The 22,010-nt window shown below is 43.6% G+C and overlaps 1 protein-coding gene across 1 annotated transcript in view; it reads left to right on the top strand.

The window, feature by feature from the left end:
• The window catches only part of LOC144798254 (uncharacterized), an 89,775-nt gene that overhangs the window by 1,685 nt on the left and 66,080 nt on the right, over positions 1-22,010 (top strand). Inside the window, exons 2-3 of the mRNA XM_078669013.1 lie at positions 11,751-11,867; positions 19,776-20,135. Coding sequence (XP_078525139.1) covers positions 11,751-11,867; positions 19,776-20,135 — 477 coding nt within the window. The remainder of the gene's footprint in view (positions 1-11,750; positions 11,868-19,775; positions 20,136-22,010) is intronic.

The raw sequence follows: 22,010 nt of genomic DNA, 5'->3' as shown, positions 1-22,010 counted from the left end.
AACCAAGTGAGAGAGACGATGAGGAAGAGGAGGAGGGCAGCCCAGGGACGCCGCAGTACAGGTAAGTGTTAATTTGGCGGTGCGGAGCATAGTGGAGTTTTACGGAGTTTGTTCCCAACTCCATGGACCTCCGCATATTCCCGCTCCGCCAGGGGTTAATATTGGGTCATATTATCATGCGTTGCATCTTCTAGGCATTAATGATTGGTGGTATGATAACCAAGGCAACCCCACTTATGCCTCAGAAAAAGGGCGATAGGGGACACTCCTCTCATTTCATACCTATGTGGTGTGGATGACTGTAGTGGTCTTCCTCCAGCAAATAAATAGTTGTGACTCAATGGAGGCCACCACTCCGATGGATAGGGAGGTAGAGGAGGCTGACACAGTGGATGCTGCTGTGGCGGGGCTGCGCTCGGGAGTTTCAGGGGATGAGATCTTATAGGAATCTCCACTATGGGTGACATCATGAGTGGTACGGTCCTCAAATCCTTTTAGACCTTGCAGGCAGAATACCAACTCCATCTTAGCCAATTTAATCGCTACTTACAGCTCCATCACGCACTAACTCCATATTTTGTTGCTCTGCCTGACACTCCCGAATGTAACCCTTTTGAGGGAAATCTTACTATGGGAGATCTAGGAGAATACAAGACTGTAAAAATTTACCAGACGCTCATTTCCAATCGCTCGGACCCGTGCATTGCTCTCCGATTGGCATGGGAGGAGGATGTAGGGTCTATGGAAGATGAGGATTGGACTGAGGCTCTGGGGCGCCCAGGACTACGGCCATTACATCCAGGCTTCGGCTGATCCAGCTCAAATATCTCCACAGGGTATATTTCACCCATCACCAGCTGTGGCGGATGAGTGTGATTGCCTACCCAACCTGTCTTCGCCGTGATGCGGCGGATGCCACATTTTTGCATACAGCATGGGGCTGCCCTGCTCTCGATTGCTTCTGGAGGTGGGTGACATTCTATTTGGGTGGGTGGACCCGAAATTCACTCTCCTTCACATCACTGATATATTGGGAGGTGATCGCTACATGTTGGCCTTGTTGTTCCTGGGCCTGACTCTGACAAAGACAGACATAGCAAGAGTGGAACCCCACACCCCCCGTCCTTGGCGATGTTGAAAAGAGGCCTGGATTACTGTATGGGTTTGGAGGTGGCAGTAAATAAGGCCCAGGGCTGTCCAAAAATGCACCCTTAATTATGGCAAGAGTGGGAGGACTACAGGGGCACTGTGTTTGGAAACTGTCTGCTCTGTACCACAACTAGTGAATGATGAAATTAATCTGTTTATGGAATAGGATGGGATCAACAGGGAATGGACTAGGTGATCTTGCTGCTGGACTTGCAAAAATGTGGGATGGGGGGGTGGGCCAGATGTGCAAGTATTTGCTTTTGTTTATGCATTTCTTTGTTATGCTTTTAGCTTTCTTATTGGCTGGCCTTCTGGGCTGTGTATGTTTGGAAAAAACTATAAAATGTGCAATAGCCCAGTTTGCTGAATATTAATGAATTAACCAAGGATTTGGTTGTTTGTAATGTAAGATTGTGACAGACTTTGTTTTAATAGTAAGCAGCTGAAACCTGAGTGGACAGCTGGGGTGGTTGTAGCAAAGAATGATTCAAGACTTATGTTAGAGCTGAATGTTACCCCTACGTTTCTAGTCAAGTTCGAAGGTGTTCAGGAGAGGTGATGGGAAGTGGTGGTGCATTTTGAACATGAAGATTGCAGTAGGTTTTTTTTTTACATTGCGAAGTGTCACGTATTGTCTGAGGGTTTTGATGCTATGGACATTATCGCAGCTTAGCAACATAGTAAGGGCAAAAGAGTAGAATGACTGATTGTCATCATCAACGTCCACATCATAGAAGAACCTACAGAAGACTATAAGAATTCTAGGTGAGGAGGCATATGGAGAGGACTCCTTTTATGCCCGGACAGGCCCTTGGGGCATGCCTGTGAGTAGAGTGGTAGAACAAGACTGGGAAACATCAGGAAACGGAAGAAAGAACAACTGGCGAGAGGGGGAGGCAAGATAGAAAACCAAGTTACAAAGCAAGTGGGGCTTGCAGGTGGGGCTGAGGTGGCACATGTTGGAATAGCAGGGCAAAGAATGGAAAACAGTCCTGATAGTGGAGTTGGGAGAAAAAAAATCAATCTGGTCTGTATGAATGGCAGGAGATTGTACAGTCTGGTGTAGCAGAGGACTATTGAATATGGTGTTGGGTGCATTTCTGAAATTTCAGGAAGCAAATATGTTAGTGATGAGGTTAGATAGTAGAGTGATGGTGCTAGGAGGAGAGCATAGATTATGTGGTGTCATTTCCTAGGGTGAGATTTGAGTGAGGAAGTGTGTTTTGAGTATACATTGATTTGGCCTTACTTCTTTCCTCCCATCTTGAGACCCCCGTAGCCCCTAAATCTTTTGATTGTGAGAGTTCATTCTGAGATATGAGCCCACAAAGACTAACTATGCTAGCAACAATGAAACGTTGCCACTGGCCTGTCCAAAGATACTGGTTTGTGGTAGATGGTAGGCACTGTGAATAAGCTCCATGACCCCAAAGGGCAGTCCATTTCTCTGGGGGGGGGGAGGGAGGCTTGCTACCCTGTTCCCTGTAGCAATAATCTAATCCAAGTGAGCTACCTTGACACACAGAGAACCTGAAACTGTGGTGCTATATTGGGTTACCACTCCTTGCAACAAATTAACCTTAATTTGACTGGTCCAGAGACAAGTTACTAGAGGCTGAAGTTACATTGGCGGAGACTTTGGATATCCCAAACACAGTTTATATTTTCCAGTGATGACAGACATTTGCCTATGTAAAAGTAGTGCCTTAGGAATGCTGTTTCTGCAAATGTTGGGGTCTTCTGGCATTCTTTTATGTTCAGTTTTGTGTCTATCTTTAAGCGTTTAGGCGAATGTTAAGGTATTAGTGGTTCAGTGTGCTGCACATTTGCTGAATAATATCTGAGGTGGGCAGTACCGAGATTCAAACCACCAATTACTTCTGCAGTTAGCTTTGAATACTAAACCATAGATACTGATGGAGAGTCCAGGACACAAACTGAGAACATGGTTTGGCAAATGCCAGTAACAATATCTAAAGCACAGGGACAACAATAGCGTGAACAGCAGTAATCAACTAGTGCACCCCAAATATACTTCAGCTGGTGTGGCACCAGAATATAATGGTCAAAATATAATCAGGCATAAACATGTTCCTCAGGAATGTTGTCCGATTGGGTGAAGTTATGTGACCGAGAGCAAGGAGCTAACGCCACACCTTTACCAAAGATCTGTTCAAGTAGCAATGTTTTTTGATTCTTTCTACCTTGCTGACACTCAGGTTAATGGCTAACTTCAATTTTGAGTAAAACCTTATTACAGTCGCCTTAAAATTGATATTGAAAAAATAATTGGGCGCGGTCTTGTCAAATTAAAATTACCAAGACATTTGTTTTAATTAAAGGATGAAGTTATTGAAAATCTACACCCAAGGGGGCAATAATTTTGCAAAGGATAATTAAGAGATAATATTTATCTCAGATAATGTTTTTGTAGGAGATATTATTATATTGTCCATATATCTGCCCAAACACCAGACATTTGAAATTACAGCATACCACTTCAATTCATTCACTGCAAACCTCCTATACACCTGGACTCGGATTACTGCTTTGCCATCCCTATCTCCATGCTCAGCATCCTACCACCAAACCAAGGTCAACACCCTAGAAGATCAAGCCTTCAGATCCTTTGAAGACTTCTTTATATATAAACTAATGCATGAATACTTCTCTCACTCTGTCAACTCACATTTGGCACCAACACCCTTTTAAACAATTCAACACTTTAGTTTGGAAAACTATGTGAAAATCACTACCCAAATTAAAACACACAAGTGCAATCCAAAGCCTTCAGCACCCTGGTATTATAAAGACCTTGTTGACAATATACAAACCATCCACAGACAGGAAAGAAAAGGGAAGACATGCCAAACTCCTGATGACCTCATGATACTGAACTCCCTCCATACAAAATGCAGACAGCTCATCACAGCCAAAGCAAAGCATAACACCAGCACCATCAGTGAAGCCACCACCAGAAGCAGAATACTTTTCAAGACAATCAAGGACTGCATCAATCTTATGCCAGACCTACTCTTCACTCCACAGATAAGTGCAATGATACAAAAGATCTGACAATACATTGACAACACCAAGCCTGCAGCATGTCTTACACCCGCTCCTTCCCATAGAATCCCGTATTGGACCACCTTTAAAGTTCTCTCTCTCACAGATCTTGCTGTCATATTGAAATCCCTCAAAACCACTTCTGATGAAGATGATGTCTTATCCTTGTCCTTCATTAAAGCACACTCTGAAGATAATCTCTCACCTCTACCCACCACTATCAATGCCTCCACTCAGAAGGCATCTTTCCAGACACTCTCAAGACAGGCCAGATCATTGCACTCCTAAGGAAACCTTCATTAGACTTTGATGGCCATGCCAACTACTGGCACCTTACTCACCTAGCAGTCATAGGCAAAATAAGAAAGATCCTATGTTCATATCCAAGATCACATCAGTGCTTACCATCTCCTGCATGACTACTAGCTTGGTTTCAGACGCTGCAGCACAAAGACTGCTACCTTACTCTTCATAGATGATGCTGTCTTCACCACAGATGAAGGGGACACCTCCCACCTGATTTTGCTGAACATCTCAGCTGCCTTCAACACAGTCAAACATCCTACCCTCATATACATCTTGGAGTCTCGAATGGGATTCACAGGCAGTGTCCTTCACTGGTTCTTCTCCATTTTTATACATAGGTCCTCCTGGTGCCAAAAGATCTCTATCATATGCAGAGCCCCTCTCCCCCTCCCCCCACCCCCAGCCCTCCATACGGTCTCTTGTCATCTTCAACCTCTTCATGGACCTAGATGGTGCTCTGATGATACACAACTCTACCGGAAAGTCTTCTACGTGTAAGACATCCAACACCTCAAACACTACCCGCACATTATCCAGACCTGGATGTCCAGCACCTACCTGAAGCTCAACTCAACTAGGACAGAAACTCTAAAATGTGTTAAGAACAACAACAAAGAAATAGTACAAACCTGGCTCAATGACTGCTTCAACCCCAACTTTCCTGCATTGCCAAGTAACATGGATTCAACTTGAACACCAACCTGTCCCTCAAGGGACACACTGCCAAAAAACCTGCCTGGTAACAGCTCTCTCTTCTAAAGAAAGTAACACTGTTTCTTTGAAAAAGCAACATCATAATTGCTGTTCAAAGCCCTGTATTCTCGCATCTAGGCAGCAACAATACCCTGCTACTTGGTCACCAATATTCCACACTTGCACCCCTAAAGACATTCTACACACCACAGCACGTCAGATCCAGGACCTGAAGAAATATGATCACATCACCTCCATCCTAATGGAACTCTATCAGCTCCCCTTGCCAGCCCACACCACCTTAAAACCCAGCTGCTTCATTTACAAGCCTGTCATGACCTATCAGCACCCCAGCTTATTTTGCAAAGATTCTCGCTATCTCTAGCTCTTCTCGGCACACCCAGAGCCAGTAAACCATCATTCTTCAGACTACGAAGTGTAAAAAAAAAGCAAGGTAGCAGGCCTCTGCAATCTATGCACCCAGGATCTGGAATAACATCCCTGTATCCATCAGGGCCGTCACAACATAGCTCAAGTTTAGGAACAAGTTGAAGACTCACCTCTTTAAAGAACATTACAACACAATGCAATACCTACCCTTAACCCAGATACCTCTCCTAACACTTGTTGAGTTTTCACTTGTCTTTGACCCTCTTCAGTACTCCGCTGCCTATTGATTAGGTTCAAGTTAAGTTTACACTATGGAAATACCATATACATACATACATAGTTGAACAGTACATATTTGTGTAGCCAGTTTTAAGTGGAGCAGAATGGAGTAAGGGGTGGTTAGTGAACAAGAGTGGAGAAAGGAGAAATAGAGAGATGGGTTGAAGGAGGGAAATGGGGATCTCAGTAGCTGAGAATAAGGATATAGAGAACAGTGGTGGGCGGTTGTCGAAGTGGGCATAGGTGTATCAGCTGAAGTGAAACTGGAGTATTGAGAGAGGGTAGTAGGGAAGAGAGGCAGATAGAATCTTAAAGAGAGTGGAAAAGGGAAACGGGGACAAAAAGAAGGAGTAGGGAGAATGACAAATAGATACATCGGGAGAGGTAATGTAGGAAGAGGGACTTAGGGAGAGGGAGACAGAGTCAATTGTGGTCCTCCCATTTAGTCCACCTGGATGTTTTGCATTTGACTACTTGGTGTTCGAACTTTGACTGTGTGTGAATCTCACTACCTGAGGCTCACTCACAGCAAATCCATGGTAATTGAACTGAGAGTCCTAATTGCCAGGGTCCATTTTTAAGACAAGGATATTGCTGCACAGGTAGGGTAAGGGGCACTGGGCAGGTTACATGTGAATACGTGAGCACCCACGTAGGCAGGCTGCACGTGTGAGACTACCTTCTTGCTCAGTGAGATATCTGTAAACAGGTAACTTTTCACTGTTGGGACTCTTCAGGGGATGGTGCTAACCTCGGGTAGGCCTTACAAGATGAGTAGGCATTCATAGTTTTGGCCTGTAGTATTTACTGAAGGAATGTAGTGCATTAGACTTTATAGGCCAAATGTGCCCTAAATTACAGTGTTGTCCAATTTAGCCCTAAAGGTGCAGTGAAGTACCAACTAGGGGTAAACATGCACCCCAAGTGTGGATTTATAGCCTCGTAGATCATGTCTGCACTCCACATGACACTGTACAGTTCCTCATATTTCCCCAGCTCACAATCAGTTTCCAGGCCTTTACCCCAACCGTTTTGTCCAACTTAGCCCTACAAGGTGCAGTGAATGACCAACTAGGGCTAAACATGTACCCTAAGTGTGGATTTATAGCCTCATAGATCATGTCTACACTCCACATGACACTTTACAGTTCTTCATATTTCCCCAGCTCAAAGTCAGTTTCCAGTCCTTTACCCCAGCTTCTACATACCCCACTCACTGGTCCAAGTTAATTACTGTACTGTCCAGCTATGAAAGGAAGGGGTGGGAAGGAAATCTGCATCTGCTAATCAGCTTGTCACACTGCACCTGTGCCTGGCAGGCCCAAAGAAGCAAGGAGGAGGGCCAGACCTCTGAAGCTAACACAAAAGGGGCTCCCCTTTGAAGTTTTTGTGGGAAGGAATTAGGAAGATGTGTCAGCTAGGGGAGCCGAGGCTCTCATGGGTACTCTTTCCAAAGACAACCTGAAGTCACCATATGCTGTGCAGGAGAGTTTGACCAGGGGTTTGGGTGATGATGTGCCACCCTAGGATAGGCCGAGGGTCTCTGTCTTCTATAACTGCCTACCTCCATCCACAATCCCCTGCACACGGGTGAGACAGATGAGAAGACATTAGACCTGGGAGAGACAATGGCAAATGAATGCCCACCTAGAAGAAGCAGCCACTGGATGGCACTGCAAGGATGGACTGAATTACTTTAACTCCAGCTTATCCTAGGACTAGAATGGGTCTAACCAGGGCAAGTGGTGCTGGTCCACTTATGCCCCCTGAACAGTAGGGAGAATTGACCTTCTGGGGGGACCCTGAAAGCCTGAGGAGTGTGTCAGGGATGGTGGTTTGCTTCCTGGCTGTGTAGAGGCTGTGGAAGACACCCTCCAAGCAGAAGCGAGCCCAAGTAGCACAGGCAATGTATAGATTTGGAGTAGGGATCCTTAAAAACAAAGGGGCATATTACCAAACTCTAGCGATAATTATCGCTATGTTGGATCAGCGGCAATATTTTTAACGCCGAGCTGCGGCGATTTTTATCGCTTAGGAACCTTGCTATTATCAAGGTTTATCTCCTAAGCGATAAAAATGGGCCGAAATGCATGAATATCGCTGAAAAGTCAGCGATATTCATGCATTACCGAGCTAATGCTCTTAGCCATGTTATCCACCTACCATTGGATAACATGGCTAAGAACTGCTCAGGGGCAGGTGTTAGCTTTTGGAGATATTCGCGCTTAGCGCGAATATCTGCAAAAGTTGGTAATAGGAGATAGCGATGTTAGCGACTGTTTCCAGTCGCTAACATCTTGGCACGCCCACTTTGCATGTCATTAGTGATAAATATCACTGACATGCAAAGCGGGGCCCAAGATGGTCGCTATCTCCTACTAGCTGTCGCTAACTGGTGTCAGCGACAGCTAGGTAATAGGGAGATAATTTTATCTCTGCTTTCTTGGCTTTTAAAGGCAAAAAAGTGGAGATAAACCCCCTTGATAATATGCCCCAAAGTTCCCCAGGAAAATCAGCTTTAGAGGCCTTGGAGCTTGAAGAGGATGTTCCTGGTGGCTGGAAAATGCCATGATGAACAAAATACCACCTTCCGTCAAAAAATTGGTTCTACATGACCTAGGAAACAGCATAGTCCCCTAGGTTCACCAGGCAAAGAACAAAGCGTGTGGCACTTAACAGCCAGACCTTAACATTCTCTCAGGGAGATCCAGCCCCAGTGGGTGGGGGGGGGTGTTGGAAAAGCAACATAATTACATTTTTGATAGGCATATGGTGTGTGTGTGGGGGCCCACTCTCCAAGCCAACTTTGACCCTGGGGACTCCACCTTCAAGAGCCCAACACAACAATGCTGAGGGACCCCATCCCTGGAACAAAGAAGACACAGGAAGGGGGGACATTGCGCTCCCCCCCGAATGTGTGCCGTGCGTAGGTCCCGTGCCTTTGTCTGAGTGGAGCAGGATGCACAAGGCAAGGATGCAGGCAGGAGTAATCTCTTTCTGGCTCCCTCGCTAGCACCAAAAGACATATTGGATGAGCAGGGAGTGAGCAGGGAGTCAGCTGGGCAGCGTGAGGGGTTCCAGCGCTGCCCCTGAAAAAGGCACATCCCAGGTTCCCACTTAGAGGGGCAGAGGCCACAAAAGGTTCGAAATTAAAAATGCTTTGTGATGCCACATGGACACAATATAAGAACACAAAGTAAAGCCACAAAGTAAACAAAAAGTGGTCGAAGCTGCAGATTAAATATTACCTGTTTCTGCATGAGGGCACATATAAGCCCCTGTACTAGGCTCCTAATTTGCATATTGTGCTCAGTGGTAACCCCAGTTTGGGCAGGAGCACTGCCATCTTTGTTAATCAAGTGGTTTGGGGGCTGCAGGAAGTGCAGCAGCACCCTCACCCTCTCCAAAATGTTTTTGAAGCCTAGCCCTATGTCTCCTATAGGGTTGTACTCATGCAACAGGAGAAGTTGTGTTACTTTCCAAAGCTTTCTATGAGCCTATGTTTTTGCTTTTGAAGTCTTGAGTGCAATGACCCTTTGTGGTTGGTCCTATGATTGCAGTAGTAGTTGTCTTATAAAAGTAAAAGAAATACTCTCCACACATTATTTATGTTGCATTGTTCAATTCAATACTTTATTGTTGAAAGTTGATGTTATACAATGTACAATTTTATATAGTAAAATGAATGCTAGTGAATACTGGTGTATATATCCTATTCTCCTCAATGGTGTTACACTGTTGAGTTACACTACATAACTGCTTTTACTAATGGGATGACACCCTGATGAAGCCAGTAGGCCTACCTTATTGATAATAGCACTCTCTTATAATGTGATGTTGCATCTAGTATAGGTGCGGGGTATTGCGGTTATGGGGATCAGTACCCACTAGGGGTGTAACATGATAAGAGGGTGTCACCATAACACTTTCCATCACCTGATTTTATTCATTTGTAATTTAATGTGTAGTGTTTAGTAGTGTATGTGTAATAAAAGTGTTTTTCTTTTTCAAAAGAAAAAACACCAGCTGGACAATAATTTATTGAGTGTTGTTGTTGTGTAACAGCATTCTGGGGTTACTGGCCCACACCACCTTCCCCTAGTAGACCTTCGACTGCTCTACTTCGTTAGCCTGAGAGATTCAAGTGATACAATGGTAAACTTGGTTCCCAATAAAAGGTAAATTGCAGAATTATTACTTGGGAAGGACTTACATCCTTTACAACTAATAACGCAATTTCTTAGCGAGAATGAGGCATGGGATATGGCAGTGGCATAACAAAACTCCAGGGGCCCCCTCTGCAAGGTACATGGAGGGCCCCCCTCCGGACTCTATCAGGAGCTCTCCTGCTGAAGTGCTCTGCTGAGGGGGCCCCCTGTAGCATGGGGGGCCCCACACCACAGGGGCTGCAGGAGCCTGAGTTACGCCCCATGGATATTGAGAGGGAGTAGTGGAAAATGAGAAATGGTGAAATGAGGACAACGTGGAAGGTGAGGCTGAAGGGTGTAAAACAATGCTATGCAGTCAGGAGGGTTTGGGGCAGGGGAGTCATGGAGATTGTAAAATGGCAAAATGGAGAAAAAGTGCTAGAGACTATTGAATGGTTGGATTTAAGGTGAGTGGGTGATCGGTTAGGGGAAAATAAGGGTAGATGAGAATATTGTGTGTGGCTATAGGGATTGAGGAGGAGAACAATTTTGGACATCAGCATTGTGGAAGGTAGCTAGATGAGAGATCAGAGGAAGGGCATACGGTGAATGAGATATGGAAAGTGGTTAGGAAGGATTGCGATATGGGGATGTGAGGAATGTAGCCTTGCTTGCATGTCCTGCACGTCACTGGATAATCACTGCAGGATGAGAAGACAAGGGTCAAGCGCATGTAGAATAAAAAAAAGTGGTAAGTGGGTTGGGGAGGGGGTGACATAACACCCCCAAAAAAGGAAACAAACATATAAGGGCACAGGGGGAACCCTCTGTAAATAAAAATATTAACAAAAGAAAGCTAGTAGTGGAAACTGAAGGTTCCGGAGAATGAAAGTTTGACAAACAAAAGCGCTAAATACAGAATGTAGGGAGAGGAAGGGCCGTTGACGGGCCAATCTCACCATGGAAGCTCACCAACAGAAAGCGTGTGTGGAGGAGTCTCGCTTGCTGGGATATCCTGGCACCAACACATACTAGGTCACTGTGGGGGACAGAAGGGAGCTTGTTGTACACTTAGTGGCAGATTCTGATGTGGGTTGGAAATGCTTCCTGACTGAATCGGGTTGGAAATGGTTTCCAACCCACTCGGATCGGGACAGTCCGACCAACGGAGTACAATGAATCTGGATGCTTCCCGATACGATTTGGTTGGACTCCCATTGACTTCAATGGGAGCATATGTTCCTAACCGCATCATAATTGGGCCCTGGGTCGTTCCCGATCCGATTTGGAAGGAGCAAATGCCATTAGGAGGCTCTCCTAACCGCATCAGAATCAGGCCCTGGGTGGGAAAGCTTTCCAACCCGCATCAGAATCAGGCCCTAAGTATAGCAGTTTCCCCAACAATGCTCCCTTCTGTTCTCCACAGTGACTAAGTATCTATTCAGGCGTCCATTCGTTGCTTTCCATGTTGCAATTGGTTGCAAGAGTGAGAGACTGAAATGTGGAGGGTACGGCACCACCCGTGTGACTCCATGCAGGTAAAGGACCTGCATGCGACATTGTGGGAGGTGAGGTTCTGTTCTCTCCTCTCCTCTGTGGACAATGATAAAACACAGTTTTCTTACACGTGCCTTTTGCTCAATAACCAACATACACAGTGTAGGTGTGATTCCGTGCTTCTCTGTGTGTTATAATGATGAGGTATTTCTTATTTTGCAGTTGCAAAAGGGAGAAGGCTGACTCACCAAAGCCCTCGTCACCGGACAGGAAGCAGGACTGTTGCCAAGCATGGAAAGTCAGCCCCCAAAGCGTTGGGAAACAAAGGAACCATCTTGGGTGTGTATAAGTTCTAAAACTTAAAAATACTGAGTGAGTGTTGTGGACTCTGAAAGCTGACCCCCAGGGCATCATCATTTTCATCCAAAACATTACTGTATTGAGGTGAGTCCAATTCTTGAGACACCCCGCTGCCCAGCTCCACAAGGTCTTCTAGCTGCTCCTACTTACCTGATAGGCTCCACTCAATTCTATGTCGTACCTACAAGTGGTTTCAAATCAAATCATAACTTAGTTTATTTCAGATTTTTAACAGTAAAAAAATACTATAAGCATAGAATGAGACAAAAAACAACCGTAAAACTAAATATATATATATCAAATAATCAATGATGAACTCCACAACACATTTGTTGTACATTTAAAAACTAAAACCAAAAATCATGTAAAACTCAGAACAACCAATGTAGACCTTTGAAGCCTTTGTTCAAACACGGATACAGCGTATTTGGTGTAAGTAGGAACAGAGTTGGGATGGCAAACCTCAATCTGTTCCATTGTGAAGATGGACTGGATGAATAATTATGATATGATCCAGCACCCCCCCAAATATTTGAGTTTAATTACTTTGGGCCATATGTATCAATGTTAGGTTTTGCTATTCTCAAATAGCGAATTTTTGCGAATCGCTATTCGAGAATCGCAAAACGCTATGTTCATAGCCTAGAGGTCCATAGGAATGAATGGGAAGACAACATTCTCAATTTGCGAGTTTCAATTAGAGAATCGCAAATTGAGAATGCGACACCCTGTTGCACCCCGGAAATGAGCATGGGTGCACATGTGGCGCACATACATGCCCTAAGGGCATGTGTGTGCGCCACATGCCACTTTGAAAAATGCAAAAATTTGCAGTTTTGAAAGAAATCGCAAATTACCACCAACTTGTAGTTGGTGGTGATTTGCGATCCCTTATGTCATATTCGCATAACTTGGGTGCCTCATACATTCCATTTAAGAAATCGCAAATTGCGATTTTTTAAATGCATGCGCAAAATAAGGAATCGCAAATTTTGCGATTCCTTATTTTGCGAGGTCGTTTTTCTTTTATACATACCATTAAGCCTAATTGCGATCACAAACACCGAAATTCTGCGAATTTTGGGGTTTGCAATCGCAATTTTGAATGATACATATGGCCCTTTTGAGTGGAGCTGCACAGTTTTATACTGCACTCACAATATAATGCTGAGCAAATCAACCCAATGCTTTGCGTCACCAGCTGGCACCCATGCATATCCTCTGTAAATAACCCCAGTAATGTTCCAACAATTTTTAAAACGTATTTTTGCTTATGGAAATGACTGCCTATATGAGACACACCTGCCAATCCTTCTTGGCAAGTTAGAGAAACAAGATCACATTACATGTACCTTTCCCCCAAAATACAAGACTTCCTAACTCCCTCTCTAAATAAATGGAAAGTAGACCTGTTAGTGATGAACAGAACTCCTCTAGAATAGGAATGATAGGATATGGACCATTTCTTTTGGTTCCAAATTCACAAGAACACGGTTGCCCTGCAGATTCCTATCCATACAGAGGACTTACTGCCCCATCCAAGCTCCAAAAACGTGGTGTCTTGTCTGATAAAGCATTTTGGAGTAATAATGAATGTACAGGAGACCCCTCACACAAAAGCTACTAAATGTGTTTCACCGCTAAGGGGGCGAGATTGTCTACCATATTGAAAATGTTTTTTGAGATATAGGAGTGAATAAAACCCTACATTTTTATGCAACAGATCCCCTGATTCCATTCCACAACTAGTTAAATTGGACCTGCTCCTAATAGACCTTTATAATAGCAATGGGCCTGGAAGTGGTTTTGTTTGAACAAATGTGCTACCCCACATCTGGAGGGTCTTGTTACTATTTACACATTCTTCAGAAAACACCCCCCAAAGATTCTCCAAATCTACCTATAAAGATAGACCATTTTGGGACAGAAAACCTATGTTTTTTATTGACTCTAACAACCAAAAATAAAAAGAATCAAGAGTGATCTGGTCATAGAGTGGTATGCCAGCCTGTAGAGCGATAAAAGAAAGGGTTGTGAATCACTTGTGATTTCACATGAACGAAGGGCTGATCAACAACTGGATGGTCAGCCTTTTGTATGGTGACAGTCCTTACCGCTCCAAGTAAGATGAAAACTGATTCAAGAAGAAATTACTGAAATAAAGAAACTAGACATGCTTGACGTGGAGATAAATGTGTCTATCAGATGCACAAGCTGGCAATAGGAAATTCAGTGATTTATTCCTTTTATTGGACCTACCATGCTAGTTAATACATAGGTCAATCTTAGTAGGATCAATCAAAAGGCCCTCATGGTGATTCATCTCCAATCCTTTGGTAGGAGTTTAACGCAGAAAAAGGTTACCATCCACCTGAGATAATGCTGCAATTCATGTCCATGGGGTCCTTATCGGTAGAGATCTCTCATGGCTATGATGCAGGCTTTCCAGTTTTTAGTAGTTGGTTTCAGGTCAGACATTAGTGCAAACTTGCTACCGGCTTCCTACTGGAAGATTGGAGAGACAAGCTGAGACATTATTGTTGCCAATTTTTAATAGGCCAGACTGGCGTCAGCGGACTAGGTAAGCACCAAAGTCATTGGGGTATAAGAAAAGTGGCCCATGTACATGATGCATTCTTTTGTTCTTCTCTTTCAGGCAGAGATGATAAACGTTGTACCTTTGGTAGGGTGCATTTGAGCTTCTAAGTGGGATACACTTTACAACATCAGCATTTCGAAGAGGAGATGCAATTGACAATTCATATTTCACCAATTGGTGCTTCAATGGTTGGATCCTCATGACCGGTTAATGTCTTTTCTTCTTCCTCCCTTCGTTATTGTAATGACGGATGCTTCAGGCCTAAACTGAGGATTACGCTAGGAGAACTGCCCTTGATTTCCTTTCCATCTATTCAGTGGAACTTTAGGAAGTATCTTCATTGAATGTAGCTGTCTATAGTTCTGTTAATACTCAAAAACTTTGCTTCATTAGAGCGGCACTAGGGAGCAGGGTTTATGTTGGCAAGATGGTGGTAAAACGGTATGTGAACAAACTGCTTGGGTCACAATTCTTGGCTGTGACTATGGAAGTTTGTTCAAAGCAGAGAATAACCTGCTATGTCTTTAGTTACCCATGTCAGAGATGTGATAGTGCTCAGTTGGAGAAGCCGAACAACTGCGCAAGCATTTTGTCCAGATCCAGACAGTTTTTCAGGGTTGTGCGTTTGGTTCAAGACACCTGTGTTGGATTTCTAAATTTCAAGATGTGGGGTCCTATGGAAATGATACTTGGATTCATCCATCAACAGAATTTCTCCTGTAAACATCCCTGTCTGTCTCTCTTACTCCCTGAGTCTTGACAGAGCTTGAGAGGGAGAGTTTCTGATGCTCCTGGTGGTTCATCTATGCCACATACTAATCATATCAGAAGGTGATTTTCTTGATCCTTGTCTACTACAATTCTCAGTCTTACTCCCCTCTGGGTGACAGACACTAAGCAATTGGCAAGGGAGTGAATGCACTACTATACAAAAAAGGGCTACCGGCACCTAGCCGTTGCACTACAAATCTTGAAGCACAGCATTCACACTGAAAGCATATAATAAGTATTGGGCTTCCTTTGGAGCTTGGTGCAAGGACAAGTGTTGGCTGCTATTGGAATGTGACTTTAGTGAAATATGGTCCTTTCTGTGAGTTGGATTTGATCTGAGGCTTGCAACCTCTGCTTCCCAGGCAGATATCAAGACCCTTAGACAACCTTGAGACGAGCTGGTGGAGCGGATGCATTTGTTGTTAGTGTGCACCAGAGTTAACCAGAACACAAGACGTATAGACAGACGGCATCTGTCCTGATGAGATCCACAGATTGACACAAGGGTTCAAATGTCGATGACACACATTGTGTTGTCTAAATGGAGATCTAAAGTCATGATGGACTTTAGTATTTGACAACTTGGAATGTTTTGTGTAGTTATATCCTCACAGTCACTAGTATGTGCACTGTGCCATCTGCACTATTGTCTATTGTATTGTTAATGTAATATTAATTGCCTGTGACTTATGATTACAGAGCTTGTTGTCTCCACATAGAGTGGCTCTTCAATACATTTGTTTGGAATATATTACTTTGATTGATTTGTTCTTTCCAGTGGGATATATGCAGTTCACCTGATATATTCAACCCCACCCAAACGCTGTGTTATGTTAATTTTGTTACAAATTAGCATTGCTTTTACTTTACAAGGTGCACATCAAAGTGCCTTCTTGCAACAGTAAAACTAGTAAAAAACTGTAGCAAAAGAGGCAAGCATTGGCAAAGCCAATAGTTTAGAGTAAATATCTTACTTTATCAATTTTATAAGGCAAGTGGTATCTTTGTTAAAAATATCTGTGTTGTTAATGTCATTTACAAAAATATAGTTTTAAAAAAGATTTTTTTTTAATTATCTTTATGTATTGTTGTTTATATTTTAATTGTATATGGTATAAATTGTTTGTATAATTGTTAATGTTTTTAAGTATAGTTTGTAATTGTTAGTTATTTTAAAATGTTATGTAATTGTTACAGGGTGGGAGGTTAAGTTAAATAATTATCAGTAATTAATATTTAATTTGTAATTATTATTAATAATTTAATTTGATAATTGTTTGTTATATTTTAGGTGCAGGGTGATGGGTTTGCAAGTGGAAAGGGTGTGAAGTTAATTCATTATTATTAACCATTAATTTTTTATGCATATTATTAATTTCATTGACAATGAATTATGTAAATTGTGTAAATAATATATTCTCTTATTTTTTGTTAGGAGTGGGTTGTTGGGTTTTTTAGGGGTACAGAGTGGGAAGTTAATTAAGAAATAATGTATTTATAATTTATTATTTTATTGACACATAATTATGTAAATTGTGTAATTATGAAATGTTTAAGTTACGAGTAAGCTGTGGGTTGTTTTGTTTATAGCGGAATAGGGTGGTAAGTTAAGTACTAATTAATTAGTAATTTTTATTGAAATAATTATTTATTCATCATTTTTCAAATCATTTATCAATTATTTTTTATGTTATATATTAGGTGTTTTGTTGTGTTTGTAGGAGAATAGGGTGGGACATTTATTTAAGCATTAATACATTAAAAATTATGTATTCATTTATTAATAATCGTTTTATTTATTACTTAATATGTTAGTTGTATTGTACTTTTTTATTTCAATTACATTTTTATAGTTTGCTGTTATGTTTGTGGGAATATAGTGAGGCATTTTAATTAAATTCATATTTTTTATTCATATTAATTATTACAAATTGTAAGAATTATGTATTGTTTAATCATTTTTTTAAATGTAGACATATAACTTTTATTTTAAGAATTTTATATTTTTGGTTAATTAATAGACTTGTTAAAATATTTTATTTGTTTGAAGTGAACTACTCTCTCTACTGCTGCACAGAGTGGAGTGGGAATAGTACATTTTACCCTTCTGGAGTTCAATGCTTTCTTTACTGTTGCACAAACTGGAGTGGCAATGGTAAATTTTACTACTCTGGAGTCCCAACACTTTCCTTACTTTTCCGTAGACTGGAGTGGGAATAGTAGATTTTACCCCTCTGAGGTCTTACTTCTGTTTTACCGTTGCACAGACTGGATAGAGAACAGTACATTTTTCCCCTAGGTGTCCCAACGCTTTTCCTACTGTTGCACAGACTGGAGTGGGAATAGTAAACGTCATCCCTCCGGAGTCCAACACTTTCCCTACTGTTGCACAGACTAGAGTGGGATTAGTAAACTTTACTCCTCCGGTGTCCAACCCTTTTTCTACTGTTGGAAGACTAGAGTGGGCATAGTAAATGTTACCCCTTCAGTGTCAAATGCTTTCTCTCCTGTGGAACAGACTGGAGTGGGAATAGTAAATTTTACCCCTCCGGTTTCCAACTCTTTCCCTACTGTGGCACAGACTGAGTGGGAATAGTAGGGTGGAGGATGTAGCCTTATGGTTAGAGCGGTCGACCTCGAAGCTGGGGAACTCGGTTCGAGTCTCGGCAACGACGTTCAACATCCTGTGATTCTGGGGAAATCATTTAATCTCCCTGTGCCTAACAAAAATGAATGTGTCCTTGTGTAACGAAACTGGTGCTCATGTGAAGCGCTCTGATACCATATATCTTCGAGTCCAGTTCGCTCTATATAAATTTTTTAAAAATAGTACATATTACATGCTCATGTTCCTTAAGTTGTCTTCTTACTTACACAGTGACTTTTGACATACATTTGTGTGTTTGTGCAGGATAATAATCTCTGAAACAGTATTGCTTACATTTCCACTTCGTTGGCACGCTATTACGACACCTTGAACATTCCGTACTAGGGATAAAGTTAATTTTGCAAATGTTATTGCTTAGTGTTGTCCAGTAGGCGACAGCTATCACAATAGGATAAACAATAGCGGCCTGACTGGGGCTCGGCATTGCAGCATGCGTGTAGTAATTATATATAGAGAAGTATTTCCTTGTTAGAGGAGCATTTCACTGACACCGGGAGCTTGCTGCATGACGGGATTCCAGCCCAGCTAATTCCTGTTTACCCCTGCGAAGATGCATGTCCAACTTATGTCCAAGCCAGACAGCTTGATGACACTTACCCTCAGGTAATGGGGAGTTAGACCACCTGACAGGGATTTGGCAGATCACCCACCCTAGGCAAACTAGTTTAGGAGTCTCTAGGTAGGAGTACACAAGCATATATTCCTGTCATAGCACAATGACGGAATTGTTAATCTTTTTCACTATTTTCATAATGCCAGTTATGCTGTTCTGTTTAATTCTACTGATTATCGCAGTACACACATTTTATACAAGAATCGCAATACTTCAATAAATGTTGAAACACCTTGCTGAGTATATCTTGTGTATTTCGTTTGGTATGCATGAGTAACCAAACGCAAGGGTTCTAGATCTGTTACCACGATTTCTTTGGTGGATCAGAGTTGTCATGTTCTGAGGTTGCACACACATTGTTTACCCTGTAAGGTTAGGGGAACAGATGGTGCACTGTGAGCTAGCAGGACTATAGGTCAACATATCCTGAGTGTGTGCACACAGTCAGTCTGGCACAATCCTGACGTTTATGTTGTCCAACAAATGCACAGTTTTACAAGGAAGGTATAAGCTGTATGGCACTCCCTTTAAGCTGAATGTAATGCAACAGACTACTCTTTGTTGGAGAAGTGGTCAGCATCTGGGACAACATCCTTCTCAACAAGGCCTCTCCATCACCTACTACTTTGTTCTGAGTCCCAGGGTTTGTGCACAGCATTAAGGCTACGAGGGGCTTGGGAAACGAAGAGGTTCAACACGAAGGGGCAGATTCCGATTTAGGCCGGAAGGGCTCCGAACCATGTCGGTCAGTCCCGGTCGGATTCCTTCCCGACCAAGCCATTCCGATGGGCTCAGTCGGGAAGGAATCAGACTCGGATTTCCGGATTACGGACAACAGGCTCGGTGTCCGCAGTCCGGAAATCCTCCAGTACTCCCCCGGTCGCCTCTGTGCGACCGAAGGAGTATGATGGCAGCTTTTCACTACCTTTTCGTGCCGGTCTGTCCGGCACGGAAAGGCAGTCGGAAGCTGTCTCTGGGGGCCCCCAGCAGGGCCACCATGGGTCGCATCGTACTACCAGGGCTGTAACCAACGGCAGCAGGTCGGTCGGTCGGTTCCAGCTCGATGTCGGACGGACTTAGGTCCGTCCGACATCGGAAGTGGCCCCTACTGGGGACAATAATGATTCTGACTTGGAATGGATCTTATTATTTCTTATTGAGGTGCATGACTTGCTTCTAAGTCAAAGTCATATGTCTGTCAAAAACTGACCATCATGTATTTTTTGTCATTTGCAGTACATAAACAGAAGGCAACAAGAGGCAAAAGTTCTTCCAGGACAACAAAGGATACAATACACTCAAAGAAGTCAGAGCCTGGAAACACAGACAAGAAGGCCAGAAATGAGAGCCTTTCTAGCACGCTAAAAGGGAGAAGCAATTCTAGTAAGGCCAAAGAAGGAAGCCCTCACAGGGGACAAGAAGCAGAAAACCCTGCAAAGAGGGTGAAGGTAAGAACTCCTGCTAAGAAGGCAAGCACTGGGAGCCGGACACGCAAGACTCCAACTAGGGATCCTTCCAAGGCAGTGAAAGCTAGCGAAGTATCTAAGAAGCAAAAACAAACCCACATTTTGCCTGTAAGGAAATCAACCCACTCTGGTAAGTGCACCTTGAACACACTTGCATTCCAATTTTAGGACTGCAAAAAGGCCAGATAAATGTCCTCTTTAATGATCAATATGTAGTAATGTAGATGTCACCTAAAACAAAATGGGTCTGGAACAATAAAAAAGAAAGGAAATGAGCCTAGAAGATGTAGCATTTTGAGCCATCTGGATAAAAGCCATTGAGGTCTATAGAATTCAATAAATTAGATAAATTAGATTAAGTTGCCAGTATCTAACAGATTTTGAGGTGAACAATTCCAGATTATTTAATTCCTGGTGGTGAACTTCGTCCACGGACAGAAGAAGACATGAAAGCAGGAAGATCGGAGATAATCCCAATTAGGAAAACAGTATTCCTCATATTGATACATCTGGCCCTATGTAACTAATGAAACGTCAAAGGTGAAGAGAACATGTTTAACATTTCAAATTAAGGGGCCCATTACGATGTCGGGCGGATTGCCCCTGCCAGGCTGGCGGTAGCCACCGCCGGCCTGGCGGAGGCAATCCGCCCGACATCCACACTAGTTTTCCCGCCGCCATATTAGTTTGGCGGGGGGGACCTCGGCAGACGGAAAGACCGTCCGCCGCTTTTCTGCCCCGGTCGCCTTGCGGCTGGGGCGGAAAAGGAATATTATGGTGGTGGTGTCTATCTGGCACCGCCAGCCATATTATGATGGTTGTATTTAGGTGCCTTTTCGCGGCGGCGCCGCCGCCACGGAAAGGCATGCGGTCTTCACTCTGGGGGCCCCCTGCGGGCCCCCAGAGTGAAGGAGATGTAGGGGGTGCACACGGGAGGTACCTGTGGTACCCCCCTTTATTTGCATTTACAAAGCGGCAGGCACCGCGCGGTGCCTGCCGCTTTGTAAATGCAAATGCTGAAATGCCTTTTTAGCATTGTGGCGGGCGGTGCAGAGAGCACCGCCCGCCACAATGCTAAAAATACAGGATGTGCCCGCCACTGTGGCGGACACATCCTAATAACCCCCACAGGATCCCCGCCCTTATGGCGGGCAGTTCCTATTACCGAGAGGATGGCGGGCGGGCAAAGTCCGCCCGCCATCCTAATGACCCCCTAAGTGTGAGGATGAAAAAAACATAAACTTTAAAAATGTATTGCTGTAATGAATACCTGATATTTTGGATTCTTTCTTCACCACAGAATCCTTCTATCTACATGAATGGTGTTCTTTTTCTTCAACACAAGCCTACATTGTAAAAAACATCAGGCTATCCAGAAAGCACTCACCACCCTGATTATACTTCTAAAAATGCACTGAAATAGGCTATGTGCTGTAGCTTAGATGAACACCCTGCATATTGTCTCATGATAGGTGTATAAATAACTAACTGGCCTATTATGATGGCGGGCGGTTCGGTGGCGCCATCTGTACCTGATTTACCCCCAGCCATATTAGTATGGCGCGAGTACCGCGGCGGACGGAAAGACTGTCGCCGCTTTTCCGCCACCAGGCAAACGTTACGATTGCCTGCCATGCGGATCTGGGGCACAATATGGTGTTGGTGCCGTGCAGGCACCCCCATCCATATTAGGATGTGCATTTTTCATGGCCTTTCAAGGCCTGCAGAAATAGCATTGGGGGCCCTTTATGGGCCCCCGGGGGGGGGGGGGTGGCTACACTTGGGGGGGTACCTATGGTACCACCCTACATTGCCATACACAAGGTGGCAGGCACAGCACGGTGCCTGTCACGTTGTGCATTGAAATGCACTACATGCCTCTTTAACATTGTGGCAGGTGCTGTTTACAGCACCGCCTGCCGCAATGTTAAAGGCAAGAATGCGCCCGCTAGTGTGGCAGGTGCATCCTAATTGGCCTCGTGGGACCTCCGCACCTCTTGCAGTC

This window comes from Lissotriton helveticus, chromosome 12, assembly GCF_964261635.1.
Source record: "Lissotriton helveticus chromosome 12, aLisHel1.1, whole genome shotgun sequence".
Taxonomy (NCBI): Eukaryota; Metazoa; Chordata; class Amphibia; order Caudata; family Salamandridae; genus Lissotriton; species Lissotriton helveticus.
Note: the sequence above shows the minus strand (reverse complement) of the source record. Positions and strands in the feature narration are given on the sequence as shown.